The 19621-nt window shown below is 40.5% G+C and overlaps 2 protein-coding genes across 11 annotated transcripts in view; one reads left to right on the top strand and one right to left on the bottom strand.

Moving 5' to 3' along the window:
- The first annotated feature begins 16 nt into the window (after positions 1–16).
- Positions 17–6684, top strand: LOC120565300 (retinoschisin-like). Its single transcript, XM_039810973.1, has 6 exons — positions 17–148; positions 531–556; positions 642–864; positions 3528–3669; positions 4295–4490; positions 6214–6684. Exons 1-6 carry the CDS (start codon positions 94–96, stop codon positions 6364–6366), a joined length of 795 nt encoding a protein of 264 aa, XP_039666907.1. The 5' UTR covers positions 17–93; the 3' UTR covers positions 6367–6684.
- Positions 6685–6757: 73 nt separating this feature from the next.
- The window catches only part of LOC120565298 (cyclin-dependent kinase-like 5), a 46366-nt gene continuing 33502 nt past the window's right edge, over positions 6758–19621 (bottom strand). For 3 of the 10 annotated variants that reach the window (XM_039810964.1, XM_039810962.1, XM_039810963.1), the window contains exons 11-19: positions 18663–18829; positions 14583–15666; positions 14077–14178; positions 13526–13631; positions 13000–13123; positions 12636–12771; positions 12310–12432; positions 10275–10436; positions 6758–10170 (exon numbers count right to left, since the gene is read on the bottom strand). In XM_039810964.1, the coding sequence (XP_039666898.1) occupies positions 9811–10170; positions 10275–10436; positions 12310–12432; positions 12636–12771; positions 13000–13123; positions 13526–13631; positions 14077–14178; positions 14583–15666; positions 18663–18829 (2364 nt within the window). In that variant the 3' untranslated portion in view covers positions 6758–9810. Of the gene's footprint in view, positions 10171–10274; positions 10437–12309; positions 12433–12635; positions 12772–12999; positions 13124–13525; positions 13632–14014; positions 14179–14582; positions 15667–18662; positions 18830–19621 lie in introns of those variants that run through there. The other 7 variants (XM_039810966.1, XM_039810965.1, XM_039810967.1 and 4 more) reach the window with 7 other exon arrangements.

Genomic DNA, 19621 nt, shown 5'->3' with positions numbered 1-19621 from the left:
AGGCCATTAGAGGCCTGTGGATTACAGTAATCCTATCTACTATACCGTTGGCTATCACACACTCATCGCATTCCAGCACAGCTGAAGAGGAAGATGGAGGTCACTGCTCGATGTGCTGCTGTGCTGTTCCTCCTGCTTCTATCTCAGGGTAAGTCACTGTGCGCTTGCATGAGGAATATTATTAAATCATAATGCACTCTGTCTGCCCTAAAAAAAACAGGCATATACTCAATGTCTGCCTTGGTTGTAGTGTATTTTTGTAACCATGTTCATAGTGGCCAATGAGCGATTAATCGTTTGTGATTGGGAAAAGTTATTTTTTTTCTTCTATATTGTTTTTTCTCAGGTTTTGTCTGGTCACATATACACAAATCATGGAGACTAATTAGAGATATTTGTAATTTTCATCGTCATGCTAGTCACGTGAATGTACCTACAAAAAGTTCCTTTGTGTTAATAAGTATTAATTTAAGTTTGAGTTAGTTATTTACTCTGCTTCTCCGTTTCACGCATCTATTGACGTGGCACAGCCCTGATCGCTGTCCACTCACAGGAGGTAAGAGTCTAATAATAAACCACCTGAAAGAAGTTTGGAGTGGGACTTGAACCTCTCGTTTAACTCGTCCACGTGTCTCCTTCAGGAGGACGAGGCGGTCCCGGAGGAGGAGGAGGCTGTCCCGGAGGAGGAGCTGCAGGAGGAGGACCAGCAGGTGATCGAGACATGGACATCAAACACAAAAGCCTGCACCTGTGACTGTGAGTCTGCTGATTCACCCACACGTGCCACCACTGTCATCCCAACTGTCCTGCCGACCTCACTGCTGCCACCGCCACCTCAGGCTCCCTCACTGAACTGCATGCCAGGTGAGGACTCCACCCGGGTGACACCACCTGTGTTGACTTGTAGTCCCCCTCACTAACCCTCACGAGGATGTGGAATGCTGTTAGAAACCAGGCCAGTACGTTAATATACTACGTTATATAATAATATCAGAAAAGAGTTTATTGCCACAGTAAGTTACGCTTATGAGGAATTTGCCTTGGTGAAAGGTGCATACATAACAAACAAACATATTAAACATTAATATGAAATAAACAATAAATACAGAAACAAATATATACTAATAGCCGTTTAACATAAGAAAAAGGAGGCTGAATGGCTTGAGTGCAGAATGTGCAAAAACATATATAATATAATATATAATAAAGTTTATTTGTATAGCATCTTTAAAAACAATAGTTTACAAAGTGCTTTGACAGAAACACATACAGCTCAATATACACATCATTGTAATAGTGAAAATAGAAGATGGGACACTTTCAAAGGACAGTAAAAACGACAAATGAATAAGCAAAATGAAATTAACAGATGATAGGGTAAAAAGACGATAAAAAGACAAAATCACATGAAAGCGAGTCTAAAAAAATGGGTTTTAAGAAGGGATTTAAAAGAAGTAACTGATTCAGCAAGCCTTCTTATTGCTCCAAGGGCAGCTTGTTCCAAAGCCGAGGTGTCCAAGTGGACAAGGTGCTCGACTCTGGAACGGTTAGAAGGGCCCTGCTCATGATCTAAGGCTGTGAACAGGCTCGTATGGGGTCAGCATTTCTGTGATGTAGTCGGGGGCTAGACCCTGACACACTTTATAAGTGATCAGTAAAATCTTAAAATAAATTCTAAAACGGACAGCGAGCCAGTTATGTGAAGCTTGGAGTGGAGTGATGTGATGCTGTCTGTTCAAACCGGGATGCACATTATTAGATTAGATTAAATTCAACTTTATTTTCATTGTGCAGAGTACAAGTATAAAGACAACGGAATGTAGTTTGCAAAAAGAGCAGAAAAGTGCAATGTGATATACAAGTATAGACAGACAAGGAATATAGTGCAGTGTAGACGGTAGTGTACAGTTGGTTTTAACAGAAGGTGTTTTAGAATAATATAAATTAAATATAAATATGTGCAGTGTATTAGCAGTTACCTTATAACAGCAGAATAAATATGGCTATGTAATATGAACAATGTATGAACAACATGTACAGATGTGTGCAGGACATGAAGGACATGTGTGAAGGACAATGACACAGTAGGGAACATCATACATGTGAAGGTTGATGGTGGGCAGCATTCTATCCTGTGGATTTTTTAGGTGTCTTGGGCACACAGAGCTGGTGTGATGGATCGCACAGCTGATGGTAGCTGTCTGTGTGTCTTTACATGCACTCAATCTAATCTTGGCTCAGTCTCTGCATCTCTGCAGGGGCGCACAATCACCATATACTCTGATCTTGACCCCTTTCAACCATGTTCTTACGTAAAGGGCTTGGATCTGTAACAGAGATGGTAACAGTTTGTGTTTAAGAAATGAACAACTGTGAGGAAGAGGCCTGGAATAGCAAATGCTGTGAGATAATCTCATTACCTGTGCGGGAATGTGATGAGCAGATTAGGGAGCCCAAAATAGGTCGTTCCCTTCACCTAACAGCATGATACCGGGCAAAGCGGCACGCGTCAGATGACTTTCCGATCATCTTCTTCCACCTTATCACACAACCCTTCGCCATATCAGAGCTTAGTGTAAACTACATCACCACAAACAGGAAGGCTGCTCAGAATACTTTATTAGAGAATAAAATCATGATACCATTCAAATGTTACTTGGACATTAAACTGTATATTAGACCCGGTTGTGTTTTTTGAGGCTGATTTTGGACATGCAGGCTTCTACTTGTAATTGCTTTACATAGTTGTATTTCTTTTGCATCCTGGTTGTCCCGATCTGTTTGTCAAATAGTTTTTTTTCATTTTGAAAAGTTTTGGTGCCTTTCTATGCTCTCATGATGGCGTTGCTTCCTTTTCTGTGTTGTTTTCTTTGTCTTTGCGACTCGATGTCATTGTAAATGAGGGCTGCCCCTCGATGATCTTTCGAGTATACATAAAGGTTGAATGAATAAATGAATGAGGCAAGTTTAACCCTCCTGTTGTCCTCGGGTCAAATTTGACCCGTTTCCAAATTTCTGTGTGAAATTTGTTTTTGTTTTCAACCTAATTTCCCAAAAATGGATAGATGGTTCCATACAACATGCTTCACAAGTAAAATGAATGATACATTCACAACTTTTATTGAATTTTGGGTGTTTTATACAATTTTGTAGCATTTGAAAAAAACAATTGAAATAGTTTTTAAAGAGTATCCTGACTAAACTTCAACATACGTTCCTCTGATGTTAACTATTAGTCAAAATAATTTATAATTTCTGCTTGTTAACTTAAAAGTTCGATATAATTTCATATAAATGATTGGTTTAAAAACAAAACTGGTGAAAAAAAAGCACAGGAAAAAGCACCAAAAAATGCCCAAAAAGTGTTCATTTTTGACCTGGGTGGACAACAAGTTGCATGGTTGATAGGAAGACAGCATAAGGGTTAATATTATCAGTTAAAAGTCTTAGATTTATTTAATTTATTAAGAATCCTACAAATGAAACCCTTTTGATGCCACAGTAAAGCGTGCGTCTGCCCTCCACAGAATGCCCTTACCACCGAGCTCTGGGCTTTGAATCTGGATCTGTGACATCAGAGCAGATCAGCTGCTCCAATCAGGACCAGTACACGGGATGGTACTCCTCCTGGATGCCCAGCAATGCTCGCCTCAACAACCAAGGCTTTGGGTATGTCACGACAACCTTGTTCTTCTTATTGCTCGTTATTGTGCATAATAATACTTGAACAATGGCTGTAACAATATTACTTCAAACCTCTAACATTGACTGTTGATGTGTGTCTATCCTACTGACTACTTTATTCCCTTATAATGTCCATATTTAATGCTGTCTTTTTTTAAACGTTATCCTTGCACTGCTATAGTTTTTATATTCCTATGTCTACATTCTTCTCTTATATCGTCCATATTTAATGCTGGTCTCTAGACTTTATCCTTGGACTATTGGACTTATTTGCACAACACCATGACACCCCCTCTCATAGAGCACCTTACCTGCCCTGTCACTGCACGCCTCTCATGCTTATACATCCCTTGGTACATTCATTTGGATTTTTTATTTAGTATCTTTTCTTTTATTGTCCATATTATTCATGTGGATTTGTCATTTTATCATCCTGTTTATGATGTATGTGTATGTTGTGTGTGATGTCTTTAAGCTACTGGGACCTTGAATTTCCCCTTGATGATCAATAAAGTATCTATCTATCTATCTATCTATCTATCTATCTATCTATATATCTATCTATCTATATACTACATACAAGTATGTTCTGTATGTTGATGTTTGTTAGGTGTGCATGGCTCTCCAAGTTTAACGACCCACATCAGTGGATCCAGATTGACCTGATGGAGGTGGGTGTGGTGTCTGGCATCCTCACCCAGGGCCGCTGCGATGCTGATGAGTGGATTACTAAATACAGCATCCAGTATCGCACTGTGGAAACTCTCAACTGGATCTATTACAAAGACCAGACAGGAAACAACAGGGTAAGCACACCAAATAGTAGTCAGTGTAGGGCTATGGACAGTGTGTTTTTTAAATCTCTTTATGCAACAAATGACGTAAATAGGTTTGGGAATCTTGTCAGACTTTATTAATACAGTATGACTTGTCTTTGTCAACAGCAGTTACAGTAAATAGGACCATATATGTGAGAATGACAGTCTATCAAATGACAAATTCTCTGAAAGTCTTAGACACTAAACAGACTTGTTTCTGTGGCAGCACACACACACACACACACACACACACACACACACACACACACACGGATTGTTTTTTTAAAGATTAATTTTTGAGGCTTTTTCCCTTTATTAGATAGACAGTGGATAGACAGGAAAGGGGGAGAGAGATGAGAGATGGGGGATGGGGGATGACATGCAGCAGGTCGGATTCGAACCTGCGCTCTTACTGGGTGACTACCTGACCAAGCCACTTTAAGGGAATACAGCCAGTGGTGGACGAAGTATTCAGATCCTTTACTTAAGTAAAAGTACTCAATGCAGAAAAATCCTCACATTTTAGAAACTACCACTAAGGGTTTAATGGTCTAATCATTTCAGCTGTACATGTACAGTAGGTCTATATCTTGTTGGGTAGTTTAATTTATAATAAAACGATCATATTTTATAAACTACATGTGCACACACGTGCATAAATTTCAATTTGTAAAGTAACTAGTAACTAAAGCTGTCAGATGAATGTAGTGGAGTAAAAAGTACAATATTTCTCTCTGAAATGTAGCGGTGTAGAAGTAGAAAGTGGCATGACAAGAAAAGACTCAAGTAAAGTACAAGTACCTGAAATTTGTACTTAATTACAATACTTGAGTAAATGTACTTAGTTACATTCTGTCACTGAATACAGCAATGGACAACCTAACAATACCTGCTTTGTCCAGGAGATCAATGTCCCAACTCACCACACACTAAGCTAACAGTTTTGCTGCATTTCAGCATCAGGGAGAGTTAATGTGACAAATAAAAATTAAAATAAGTTTTACACTAAGACCACTTGAAGGCTGTTGATTTAAATTAACCATACCTTCACCAAACAGACTCCGTTATATTTCCCCCTGTCAGCTGAAATGGTTGGTCGATTAACTGTTGACAGACTAATGGTCATTTCTTTGGAGCACTTTCTTTGGTTCCAGATTCTCCAGTGTTTGCTGCTTTTCTGTTAGCTTTGGAGTTTGGGCTCTTGGTTGAAAACAATTACATTTTAAGGAAATTGTAATAGGACTTTTTTTTTTTTTTTAACTATTTTCTGACATTATATAGATCAATCTAATAATTGATTAATCAAGAACATAATTAATAATGAAAATTAGAGTTTGTTTCAGCCATAACCTGGACTTTTGTTTTCACTTCTGCTTGGCTTTGTCCTCAGTAATTTTACAAATGAAAGTCATGAGCACAGAATATCTAATTGATGGAAAGACATACTGAATAAATAACAGTTTGAGATCCAATCAATCTTATAAGCCTAAGAACATCAAATGGGATCCACATGTTTTAATATATAAATATAAACTAGATAGGAAATTTATTTCTGCTCTTGAATGGTGCAAAAATGGGTTTCCTATCTAGTCCTATCTTGGTCTAACCATCTTGTCACTGAGTAAATTGATCCAAAAGAAGAATGAAGTGAAGACATGATGATTAAGTGATCTAGTGAATCTTTACATGCAGTCTGCTTTCTACTTTTCAGGTCTTCTATGGGAACTCTGACCGCACCTCCATGGTACAGAACCTGCTGCGCCCCCCCATCGTAGCTCGCTACATCCGCCTGCTGCCGCTGGGCTGGCACACCCGCATCGCCATAAGGATGGAGCTGCTGATGTGCATGAACAAGTGTTCCTAAAGTGTGCTCAGCCTGCTTTTTAATCACTGTCCATCCTTCCCCTGCCAACCTGCCGCTTGCCAAAAGGGTGACATCGGTCCAGCATGAAAAAGATCCATCATGTTACTTTGTTACAACCTTCCTCTCTTTAATGAGGCTCAAAGCAAACTAAGTTTGGGAAGGTGGACATGTTTGATGCACTATTTATCTGTCTTAAAGTCTGTATGAATTAATTGTTTTAATATGTAAATAGGACATTGGACACATACAGGGGATTTCAGTTTAAAATGCAATTTAAAGGCCTGTTCTTCAATAAAGCTACAGGAGTTAAAAAAAGAAGAAGATTTGTTTACTTATTCATGAACTTTCTCACTCTTTCACACACTTACAAAGAATATTCTACAGGTAAAGATTCAAATCAAATTAGGTTGTTTTATTTGAGATTTACTGTTACATATGTAAACATGTATATTCTAAAATGTTTAAGCATTCATTTGTGGGTTTATGCTCTCATGTACAGTAAATGCTCTGTTAAAAAAAGCAGATTAACACTGACTATGCTACTAATTTGTGTCTGTAATAAAATCACAAATGCAATACTTGATTTCATTTAAACAGTTGATGAACATCTCCTGTTATAAATATTACCAAACAAGTAGTCACACATCAGTATTAATATAATACACAGTGCTTCTTCAGCAAAACAGTAATCCAAAGAGAGAAATGTATTGTGTCAAGTACAGAGTGTGCACGGTCCTTACAGATGCACAACACACAATACGATACGGTCATGTTTGGACAGAGTGTTAATGTGTAAGCCTCAGGCTCTGTGTTTCAGTCTTCACACACTGTGCACATGATTAAGTGAGGAAGAATTTACAGAGTCAGGGCAATATTGCTGAGCCATACAGTCTCTTCAAAGTGCATCATTTAAAAGCTTAGGATTTATTTCTGCAAAGCTACTTTCATGGCACTTTATCCCAGACAGAAAACAATGTTACAGTACAGAGCATCTGCCCCCACTGTGGTTCTGTATTAAGATTTTTTATAAGCTGGTCCAAAGTGGCTCAATATTTGCAAGGAGATAAAAATACACTACAGTGATTCCCAGCCAGGGGTACATGTAGCCCAGGGGGTACTTCTGCAATTGTAAGGGGTTACATGGAAAGACTTCAGAGTAGCTGAAATAATTTGACCTGATCATTGGTTAGGTGGTGTGATTGAGAGTGTGTGAAAAGTTAGCAAGCGAGCAGAAAAGTCTAAACAGTTAACTCAAAGCAATGGATAGATGGTTCAAATAGTTAGCTCAACTTAATCGATAAACAGTTCGCTAGAGCAAAAGTAATGAACAAATTGTGAAAAAGCTAAAAAAAAAATATGGATAAACAGTTAAAATAGTTGAAATTGCTACATGGAATAGATAAATGGTTGAATTATCTTGCTAAAAGTAATGGATGGTTGAATTAGTAAGCTAAAACAAACTGTTGTAACGTTAATAGTTAGCTAGCACAAAAGTAAAGTGAAAAAGCAAAATAAAAAAAATGGATACAGTTAAACTAGTTAGCTAAAAGCATGGCTAAAAGTAGTGGCAAAATGATTGAAATAGCAGTGAATGAACAGTTGATGATTGAATAAACAGTTGAAACAGTTAGCCAGAAGTAATGAATAAACAGTTCAGTTAGCTTGTAGTTAGTAAGTTAGTAATAGATGTTTGAAATAGTTAGCTAAAAGTAATGGATAAACAGTTGAAATAGTTAGCTAAAGTAATGAATAAACAGTTAAAATAGTTAGCAAAGCTAAAGTGAACAGTTGAAATAGTTAGCTTAACTAAAGAAATAGATAACTGGTTGAAACGCCCAGCTTCTGCCACTCCAGGTAGAAGCAGTACTGTTAACATTGCCAATTAAAATGTGAAAAAAGTAATAATATACAGGAACACATTTGGAACATGATGGACGGGTGGTGTTAATGGTATATTTGAGTTGGTCTGACAGGAGTGGGGGCGTTGGGAACCACTGCGCTTGTACACCCAGAATGGCTTTTATGTTCCTCTAGCTGCTGTAAAAATTACTTTCTAACAATGATTAGGGGAATAAAACTTGCAAAAATGTTGTATAAATCACTTTTTCACAGCAGTTAAACTTTATATAATATTTTGGATGTATTTATACATGTATTTAACAGATAGAAACAAACAAGTAGAACCACTTGGACGTTGCTTATGTAAAATCTTTAAGTAAGAAATGGGCAACAAACGGACTTCCTTGAATCCTGGTAGTGAGGGAAGTTATCAGAGTGAATCACATCCTTCAGTATCAACTTCATCCTTTGTCATTAACTGGATCCTTGAAGTTTGCAGGGCAAAGTATCAATATTTGAACTACTGTATAATTCATCCATAAGGGTGCTTCAACACTTTTACATAAATAAACATTTCAGTAAATAATTTTAGATTACATTACTACCAAAAGGATCGTCAGTATAGTCTGTACAAGGAACAGTTATTATGTGTTCTATTTGTAATGATTTAGGTGCAACCATAGTTTTTATAATATAACATATTGTTCAAAAGATATATGAAAATGATGAATGAACTAACATGATTAAATGTTAGTTCATGGTCAGAAAACAGTAGATGCAGTGCTTCATTATCTCCTACAGAGGGCGATGTAGGTTAGGGTTTTTGTCAGTTTATGGCACCATAAATACCACTAAAATGGCTGCTTTACAAAAGACATAAAAACCTAAATATCCTAATAAAAGAACAAATAGATCTAAGCTTTAAAGATTGTCAGTGCCAACTCAGAAAAATTGCATTGCAGCTATATTTTCAATGTCAAGACTGCTTTGACTTGCAGTTGCACATTTGAGCATCTGTAACCAGTATGACAGACACATTCAAAAGCAAGACGGCTTGGAAGAAGAGTTACAATCCTGGGTGAGATGAACACACTGTAAAGTTACTGACATTACCAATCTCCATTGTAACAACTGATAAAACTTTATTTGTTTAGAATGCCTTAAATAGTCTTAAGGAAATACTATGCAATAAAATGTACTATATTTCTATATTGAATAGAAACAAAAATACTTACACTTAAAATCTACACTTCATCTATCCATTTATATATATATATATATATTTTTTTTTTATTTGTAATATATTTACTTTATAATACAAATTATAATCAGAATTACAGAAGTAATAATATAAAGTCTATCAAACATGGAAGCTTTAAAAAAAATGGAGACAAGCTGTGTTTCAAACTGAAGGTTTGGTATCTTTTTTGTGTGTGTGTGTGTGTGTGTGTGTGTGTGTGTGTGTGTGTGTGTGTGTGTGTGTGTGTGTGTGTGTGTGTGTGTGTGCAGTCAGCAGGTGAATTGTTATGCAAGGGACGTGTAGGAGCAACAGAGGGGAAACGGAGGAGTCTGATGTGGATCTGAGCGCTGTAGGGTGATGGGAGATCACAGAGCCGTCTCTTTCAGGTCGTTGAGGTTTGGCATACGAGACCTGGAGGGGCGTCCGAAGCCGTGGCCATTCTGGCCTCCCTTGATGCTCATTTGCTCCGGGTAGGGGTTTCCATCCGGGCGAGCCAGGGCTGATGTGTGCCAGCCAGATTCCAGCTGTCCGGGCAGCGGGTAGGCTGTCTGTCGGCTCTTCAGCTGGGGCGTACTGACCCCTGAGTGACCACGGCTTTCTGTGAAACCACCTTGAGCAGAGGCTGGGTTAGGCAGCGGCTGGTAGCGCATATCAGACTGTGCAGTCTGGTTGGAGGATGAGGATGAAAGGTGCAGGAGTTTGCGCAGAGACTTCAGTGGCTGACTCTGAAAAGGGACATGGAACATTTCACATGACTGGCATATTTAAAACTAAAAACTAAAAAACATTTCAAAAACAGAAAACGCTTCTTTTTTTCTTTGAGACTTACCGGAGAGTGTGAATCAGAGAGTTTCTCAGGCGGCCAGTCCTTATCCCTGTCTCGGTCTTGGTCCCGGTCTCTGCTCTTGTCGCGGGTCCTGTGGCGGCTGCTCTGGTGACCGGAGGACCTGGAGGACTTCTGGATGACTGTATCCACCCCTTCACTTGGAACCTTTGACACATTGGGTGTAAATATCATTTAATCCGGCTAAACTAACAATTTGACCATGGTGGGTCCACACAATGTAAAGGACAACAAGATACACACAGAATGTGCTATTAAAACCTTAAAAATGAGCAAAGAAAAACATATTTGTGTGTGTCATGTTATCCTTTACATGTGTTAATATACCATGGACATAAGTCTGAAGTTATTTTTGGTAATAGGCCTTGTTTGGTCTCAAGTGTAGTGAAGTCATAAAAAAAATAAAAATAAACATGCATCTGGTGCCAGAAACCCTAGGCATTCACTGATCAGAGGAAGAGAAGAGAAGACTCCTATTGTTAATGATTGAGTTTTTTGGATGATTGTTGATATTTACACATATACCATACCACATCATACCTGAAGCCTTAGTATTTTCAAATGATCTACTCTTTATGCAGCAAACACTATTTTCCACGAACTCGGAGTCTGACTGCCTGATTCCTTCTGGCCAGATTGCATGTATTTGTGCTCTGTCATCAGCACTAACCCCCTGTCAGCATCTGAACAGACTGTCACATATAAATAGAAATGTGAGGGGAAGAAAGAGTATTAAACACCTGTTTCATGCTGAACCATTACTGCCACTGGCAGTCAGCTTAACAAGTCAAAATGTGCTAGCTTTTATATTTATCAAATCTTTTGGTTCCTCCTCCCTCCTGATCTATGCTGCATAATAATAATCAAGTCATGGCCTGGTTAAAATTCACTTTGAGAGAAGCAGAGAAGTTGATCAAATGCGCATGTGTGATGTTGGTAAGAAGTGAGCAGTTGTGGAAGATGTATTCATATCCTTTACCTAAGTAAGAACTTTGTTACAAGTAAAAGTCCTGCATTGAAAATGTTACTTAAGTGAAAGTGTCATCAGGAAAAATGTATTACATATTAAAAGTAAAAGTACTCACACAAACACAAAAATCCTCACATTTTAGAAACCGGAAACGATCCAAACACTTCTGTCAATCAACTAAGTGTTTAATGGTCTAATCATTTCAGCTTGACTTGTAGGCCTGTATATTGTTGAGTAGTTTAATTTATAATAAAATAATATTGTATTTTATAAACTACATGTGTTTTGTGTACTCTTAATCTTAACATGTAAAGTAACAAGTAAGTAAAGCTGTCAGATGAATGTAGTGGAGTAAAAAGTAGAATATTTCTCTCTGAAATGTAGTGAAGGAAAAGTAGAAAGTGGCATGAAAGGAAAAGACTCAAGTAAAAGTACTTCAAATTCGCACTTGACTTACAATACTTGAGTAAATGTACTTAGTTACATTCCACCACTGCACGTGAGTGTAACCAGATTCACCACAGACTTCTCAAATCTCATGAGCCTAACCAAAGCCAGAGTGCTCCCAATCATCCTCAGCTCATGACCAGAGACATGCTGTTAGGGCTGTGTCTGAAATCAGTGGCCGCTCATTACAATCACATGGACTGAACACAAAAACGACCAGCCAGATCCATTCGTTTAACTGGGGGGGAAAAAAAGACTTGTGAACAGCCTTGTGTTTAATTAAATTCAAAATTCCAAGACAAAGATCCACTTTTACGAAATGATCAAATATCAATAATGTGAACATTCAAAACAGGCACTTTATTGCCTAATTTTCAATTACTGATAGGAGTTGTACTGATACTATACCCACACAGATGGATCTGACTGGTTTGACTCCTTATTAGTGAATTCATTTTCACCATAAACTCATAAAATGATCAAAGAAAACCACTGAAAATAAACTTAAATTGAATCACTGAAACAGTCTGGATTATTGTTGTTAATGCATGCAATGTCAGATGGAGTTATGAGGTGAGTAGTAGAGTGTAAAACAGCATGTACCATGGGAGAGGACACTACAGGGAGGACTCGCACAGAGGAACTATGCTTTATGTTATTCTTTGGGCTAAACAGAGGGAAAAGACATTTCTTGATGACAGGAGGCCTTCCCTCAGGGACTTGCATCTGTAATATAGAGGCACATGACTGGTGGCACATGATGCACATGACAACAAGGAGAAATGCTTATATATGTCTGTAATAATGTCAAAGCATTAACCATTTGAAAAGCAGAGAAGGAGCTATAGTATGTAGACAGAAAGCTTCACAAACAAGGCATTGACATCGCAGAACAAATGCATGGAATAGTGCATCCAGATGTGGCTTACATCCGCAGAAGTACTTGACGCACAAGTTACCATTTGAGATTTTTTCTTTTTCTTCTTTATTGCTCTGAAGAAACCCTGCTTCTCCTTTTCTTTGGATGGCTCAGAGGGGTTCAGTACTACAGTATCTGGGCCAGTCCTGAAAATAAAACAAAAGGCCAATGAGCGTGATGTACCAACTAAAAATGTAACACCATCGTTTCAACTCCAAATGAGACTGGCCATTTCTGTGACCAGTGTGAGATTTAATCCGCCATAAAATTGTTTCCCAGAGCATGAACAAAGTTGTGTTGCTGTCAAGGAGATATTCTTTTTTACACAAAATAAACTATGTTCTGTTGTAGTTGTAGTCAGAAGAGATCATTACCAGGGGTCAAATGCCGGCTGACGTTTGGAGTGGTTCGTCAAATTGCTGCCGTCTCCGGACAGGCCAGAGCCCCGGCTCTGACCCCTGCTATCGTGGAAGGAGTTGTCTGGCCGGGGAGAAGGGACTGTTCAACAAACAACAAAAAAAGTTCATTCAAAGTAAAACAAACAAATTCGGTTTCTATTTTTTCAATCTATCCCAACTATTGCAAAGCAAACTGTGGCAGATAATGCACAGTATATATTTAAATTAAAATAACACTAAATAAACACATGAATAAAAGAAGACAGTGAGTGTAGCGGAGGATTGTGGTGTTTTTTAGTAATCTGCAGCTAAGAACTGAAATTATAGACAATAATAGAGCATCGACTCCTGTTCATCAAAACCACTGAGTAGAATTTGATATGGTGGTGTCCCTTTGTGTTAGTATTGAAAAAGACACTGTGTCTGATGCTTAAATCTGTATTGACATTTTGGTCTCCACAGTGTAGTGAAAGACAGACACGGCCAGACTGACTAAACCAACCTCTGTAGAAGCTGCCCACCCTCCTAGGCATGGATTCACTGTAGATGTTGCGGTTCTCTTTAGAAGAGCCCCCATCTTCTGTTTGCTGGTCATGGTATAAGCCAACCTGAGTCACAACAGAAGATCCAGTCACATAAAAACAAAAGGCCAACCGCTTTGCATGCCTCTCTATCTGAGCTGATATTTTTATTTACCTGACAGAACAGAAAAAAAGAGGAGGCGTATTGATTTACAAGTGGTCATTAGAATAAAAAAACAACATCTGTAGAGGCTATAAATGTATTCAGAATCAAACTGAAATGGGCTTGGATGACAAGCTTGACTGTGCAATCATAAGTAGTCACATTAAAAGGAAGCAAAGCACACACAGAAAATGAAGAGGCATCTGATGCGCAGAGACAGAAAGAAAGAGAGAGAGAGAGAGAGAGAGAGAGAGAGAGAGAGAGAGAGAGAGAGAGAGAGCAGTTCATGACAGCAGTATCCACCCACAATCGTACTCTCAGAAGACTGGATGTGGGTGGGGAATGGTGGGTGCAGGCAGAATGTCGGACCTCGCTTTTTTGCCGCTGTGTGTGAAAAGATGCTGTGTTGTCCCTTGTGGAGTCCCTTATTGGGGGTCTGCCGTGGGTGACCTCAGTGGGTGCCTGTTCGCTCTGTTAATGGAGACATGATGAAGCATGAAGTGAGCTCAGCGTTGTAGCAGCACACATACAAATACACTGCACACACAATATATACTATATGTGTATATACAGTATATATAAATATACAGGTAACACGATTCACTGTATATCAAAACAAGGAAAGCACACTCTTAACACCTGCAATGTCCATAGGATGAAGCTGCAGTTATGTTTATCCTGCCATTCCTACAAACCTGGGAAACTGTCTAACAAGATCTGGCAGAAAAGCCTAAACACAGATCATGATATTTTCAGACGCCACCAGAATAAATCCTGGCTGCATTGTTGTAGAAACTGAGACTGAGAGGCAGAGTTATCCAACACAACCTGGTGTAGGCATTTGATAGGATTAGATCATGTAGGCTTAGGCTTTCCTTAAGGTTGGAGAGGTTGGATGTGGGCTGATGACTGACCCTGCTCATGTCTTCCTCTCTGGATGTGCCCCCAGAGTGGCGGGGCAGCGTGCGGTGCTGCAGCTGCGGAGACAGTAGCTGGAGGCTGCTGGCTCTTGTGGGCATGCCCTGCCCCACCACCAGCCCCTCCTCCGCCCCGTGCGTCCTCTGATGGTCCCTCCGTACGTACATGGAGTGGCGGTGCGGCCGCTGCTGGGAGGAGAAAGGGCTGGTGTATCCCTGACCGTAAGGCAGAGGGTCGTGTGGGGCGGACAGAGAGTGACCATGGCTCCTTTCGACACCACTTTCCCCAGAGTCTAGGGCATCTGCCGACTTGGCCTCCTCTGAAGCCTTGTGGCGGGTGGAGGAGCGCCTGCAGGACGAGTCCAGGGTGTTGCTCTCTCTTTCTGCGCGCATGCTTCCTCTGCCAGCAGTGCCGGGTCCCAGTCTGTCTGCTCGGCGGGCTGCTGGGCTGCTCGGGGCTGTGAGGTCGAGGCAGCTCGTGGGAAAATAGCGAGATGTAGGCTCATCGGCATAAAGATGCACATCATTTAAGTTCCCCACTGACTTGGCATCGCTAAGTGTGCCATAACTTTTGGACAAGTTAAGGTAGGCGAACTTGGAGGAGGAGGGCGTGGAGCTGTGGGACTCCATGTAGCTGTGACGACTGTGTTTCTCCCCTGATTGAAGCGTGTTGGTCTTCCCCTCAACAAAAGAATGGCGGTTCTGTTGTGAGCGGAAGTTGGATTTGAGGTACTTGGCTCCGGGGCCGTCGGACACCTTGGACCCCAGGTTCATGTCGAAGTCGCCCTTGCTCTTGACTTCGCCAGGGCTGAGCAGATGAGGCAGGTTGCTGCTGGCCAGGTCCACATTGCACGATGCAGAGTGGTTGAAGATCTGCGGCTGGTAGTTCTTGGGATGAAGGGTGGGACTGAGGTTGATCGCTGCAGGCATGTTGCCGTTGAGAAAGCCGTCGTTGCTGGGGTGGGGGTCTTCGTGCCGGGGCAAGCTAGAGCACTCTCTGCTGCTGGAGCGGTGACTTCCTGAGCTCTTTCCCCCATGGCTCCTGAGCAAGGGCAGAGAGAAAGGACCTACATCAACATACTGTTCATGAAACGTTACATTTAATTCAACTGGAAGCTATTTGTTGTGATAGGTACTCATATTCAGTTAGTATATATTAATGGCACCTTATCAGATCCAGGAGTAGTCCCATGTGGTGTTCCACAGGGATACACCTTAGGACCACTACTACTACTACTACAACTACTACTACTTCTCTACTATACTATATGTATAGTTGATTGTGAGCTCTTTCTGTATGGTGACGATTCTGCATTGTTAGTGAGTTAAAAATGTGTCTTTGAAACGTTGAAATTAAGTACATGACCAGTGGACAATAGACTCTTTTGCCCCAAATAGTAAATAATAAACTTGCTCAAACCATATTTCTTAATGCCCCCTGCAATAGAGTACAAGAAGTCTAGTGCATCCCTACATTTTTTAAATAAAAAAAAAGAAAAAGAAAGAAAGAAAAAAAGTTTTCTTTATGTTAGTAACAAGAAAATGTTATGTTGTGGATTGTACCATTGATTACAATAAAAGGACCAAATTAAGTATAGGAAATGGTTACATTGCTTACAGGATTCAGTATCTAGCAGCAGGTCATGTTTATGAATGCCTAAGTGGCCAGGCACCAGGCTATTTACAGGTGTTTGAGTGCACTAGAGAACAGCAGAGGGGTAATCCTAGGCGTAGTCAAAATTGATAGATATGGCTCTTTAGGATCTAAATTGTTTCAATGTGTGGGAGCTGCCAGATGACGTGAGATCTAATTAGAAATTTTAAAAACAGGCGCAAAACCTTTTATTTAATGAAATGGAAAGAGTAGGAATGGGTGAATGTATTTTAGTAAAAAATTTGAATTTGTATAATGAGTAATACTGTATCTACTGTAATCAATGTAGCAGGGACACAGCAGTCATTGTTACCAGGATGGGGCAGGCCAGGACCACTATGTAAATAAGATATTTAAACTCATATAGTTTGTTTTACTTTGTTTCATTTTGTGTTTCTGTGTGTCTCACATTGGATTGAGTCTGTGTGTTATTCATAGGTTGTTTTATGGCAGAATAACACCGAACCAAACAGAAAAAGTCTGAATCATCTAACAAAGGGCAATACATTCTGAAAAAATGTCATGACTGCTATAGATAATGCAGATAATGGTCCTTAGGGGTTTGTTGACTGAAAACAACCGGTCACATTTGCATCAGACAAAACGCTTTAACTTATCCATCTGAACAACAGGGAGACATTGACAAGCTTAAAGGAATATTTCACCGCTGGAAAGCTGAATATATCTTTAAATTGGGTCACTTATGTAGTAGAAATGTGAAAAAAAAATTTAAATTGGTGCCTTCTAGGCCGAGAAAAGCCAGAAAATGTGTTTTGGTCTTATATGGATGAAAAACACCAAATCCCAGAATGCACCTGCTTCGTTGCTTTGAGTCCACTCCCAAGCCACGCCTACCGCTTGACAGACCGACAGAGGCATTCAACTCAACTCAAGCGTGTTTTATTGTCATTTCAACCATATACACGAAACAACGTTTCATCGTGACTCAAGTGGTGTTACACATTTAACATATATAAAAACGACATTATATAAAAACGACATACGAAACAGGCTACATTTAGTACACACACTTCACAGGCTCCGTAAAGTTCAGCTAACGCATACTAGCATTAGCGCTTGGTGGGCTGTAAACACCGAGCATAAACACAGCCGTGAATTAGCGTGCAATGTAGAATGGTCGGCATTTAACAGTCACAAACTCCACCAGCAGTTAGCAGTTAAATGGATACAAATCACCACATTTCTGCGCCACTCGGTGTTAACACAGCCCACCTCTTTTACCTGGCGACAGAGCATCTCTAGCTCGGAGGGCTAGCAGGCCTGGTAGCTGGACAGTCCAGTACACTATTCAGGCATGTTTCCACAACAACAAAAACACGGCAGTCTCTCAGATCACGTTGGGAGTTTCGTTGAAGTTGGATGTAGTCCAGTTTGTGGTCTAAATGAGCGGACACTTGCAAGCAGGATCCGTAAAGTTCAGCTAACGCATACTAGCATTGGTGTAGCTAAACACAGAGTATAAACACAGCCGTGAATTAGCGTGGAATGTCGAATGGTCGGCATTTAACAGTCACAAGCTCCACCAGCAGTTAGCAGTAGCTAGTTGGATTTTATTTCTACACCAGTCCGTTTAACACAGCCCACCTCCGCGGGCCGCGAGCAGCCTGGTAGCTGGATAGTCCCGGTTCCGGTACACTGTTGTTCAGGCATGTTTCCACAACAACAAAAACACAGCAGTCACTGAACTCACGTTGGGATTTTCGTTGAAGGAGGATGTAGTCCAGCTTGTTGTTTAATGAGCGGACACTTGCAAGCAGGATGGATGGGACAGGTGGACAGCTAGCGTTAGCTTTCCACCTAGCCGATGAGGATGTCCCCTAGCTGGCTAGCGGCATTGAGCGACACCGCTGGTCTCCGTGCAGGCGAAGCTCGCGTAGTGTGCCGAGTATTGCGTCTGTAATAACGTTTCCTCCATATTCTCCGATCTGTACCGATGTATCCCCGGGGGTACACACGTCCGGTAGTTTGAATGCAGATAATTGTTGTAAATGTTTTCTGCTGAAACCGAAAGGCCTGTTTAGCGAAGATTCAAGATGGCTGACAGTCGTTTTCGCCGAATACCCTCGGCCAGACTCGGCAGTCCAACCCCCTGTGGGCGTGTTGAAAACATACGGAAGTAGATCCTACTACTGGCTGTAGTCCTTTGCCTCTGGCCCAAAAATCTTCCGATGACGCAAAAATCGTCATTTTACGTCATCGGAAGATTTTTTCCAGGCCCCAAATGCAGAAATCTCTCGCCTCAGGGGGACATGAGGGAGGGAGGCACGGTCATTCAGAAATACTATCGGGTTTCTACTGATACAAAGCTGAATGCTAAATCGGTGAAGTATCCCTTTAAACTAGCCATAGTGCTCACTGCTGACCTGCTGGGGGTGGTGTTGTCTCCATGGTGAGGTTTTCTCTTGGAGGAGCGTACAGGTGTAGGTGTGGGTGGGCCGGGCCGCTCCACCAGCCGCAGGGTCTGGAAGGCGTGGTGGTTCAGGCTCTGCTCTGTGAGAAAGCGTTCTGTCGGGTTCAGCAATAGCAGGTTCTAATACACAAACACACAGAGGGAGCCCGTGAGTCTTGGAGACACCCCGAGCATCCACACTTCACAAACGGTGATGCTACCATGAGTCATCGCCATTATCATAAAAATCAGGCTGCTGCTACATTTAATTGTGTCTCGCATTCACCAAACAAGCCAAACAATTATGGGAAATATGATTTGTGACATTTGCTTTTGTCTTCCTCAAATAAATCTGTTTTATAACCCGTCTCCATAGAGTAATGAAAGCTGAATTCTGTATAAATGCACTCAAAACTAGAATTACTGCCTTGTGGTTGTATGCCCTCGCCAACCAGTCAAGTTGCAGTTTACATCCATGTCTGTCCAGACTCATATAATATATGTAGTAAAGACTTTGAAGCAAATACTTTATTAAAATAAAATAAAAAATTGGCGATATGGTTCCGGCCACGGCTGCAGCCAGCGTTGAGGCATAATAATACCTGTGAACCGAAGACAGTTTATGAACTCTGACTTTGTGTAACTACAATTTATAGTGGCAGTTACTTTTCTCTCTTTCTCAGGACAACAGAACTAAAAAGACAGACAATTACTCTGCGTAAGTCATACAGCTTTGCATTAGAAATTAGCATTTACATATTTTGTCAAATCAATATCTAAACTCAGCTCAAGGAAGCCCGATAAGTGATGAGAGAGATGCTTGCCCTTTCTGAAGTCAGTCCTGAGATGACATGTTAGCAGTGAGTCATTATCTGCTGGGAAAAGCGCAAAAGCACAAGCACAGCCCACATTCTTGCCATGGAGCCCCTGTTT

This window comes from Perca fluviatilis, chromosome 9 (genome assembly GCF_010015445.1).
Source record: "Perca fluviatilis chromosome 9, GENO_Pfluv_1.0, whole genome shotgun sequence".
Taxonomy (NCBI): Eukaryota; Metazoa; Chordata; class Actinopteri; order Perciformes; family Percidae; genus Perca; species Perca fluviatilis.
This window is presented reverse-complemented; position numbering and strand designations above follow the sequence as displayed.

Excerpts from the sequence above, each read along its gene's own strand:
- LOC120565300 (XM_039810973.1), top strand. The coding sequence starts at position 94 with ATGGAGGTCACTGCTCGATGTGCTGCTGTGCTGTTCCTCCTGCTTCTA. Across the intron at positions 149-530 it reads CCTCCTGCTTCTATCTCAGG|CCCTGATCGCTGTCCACTCA; the intron begins GTAAGTCACTGT and ends GACGTGGCACAG. Across the intron at positions 4,491-6,213 it reads ACCAGACAGGAAACAACAGG|GTCTTCTATGGGAACTCTGA; the intron begins GTAAGCACACCA and ends TCTACTTTTCAG.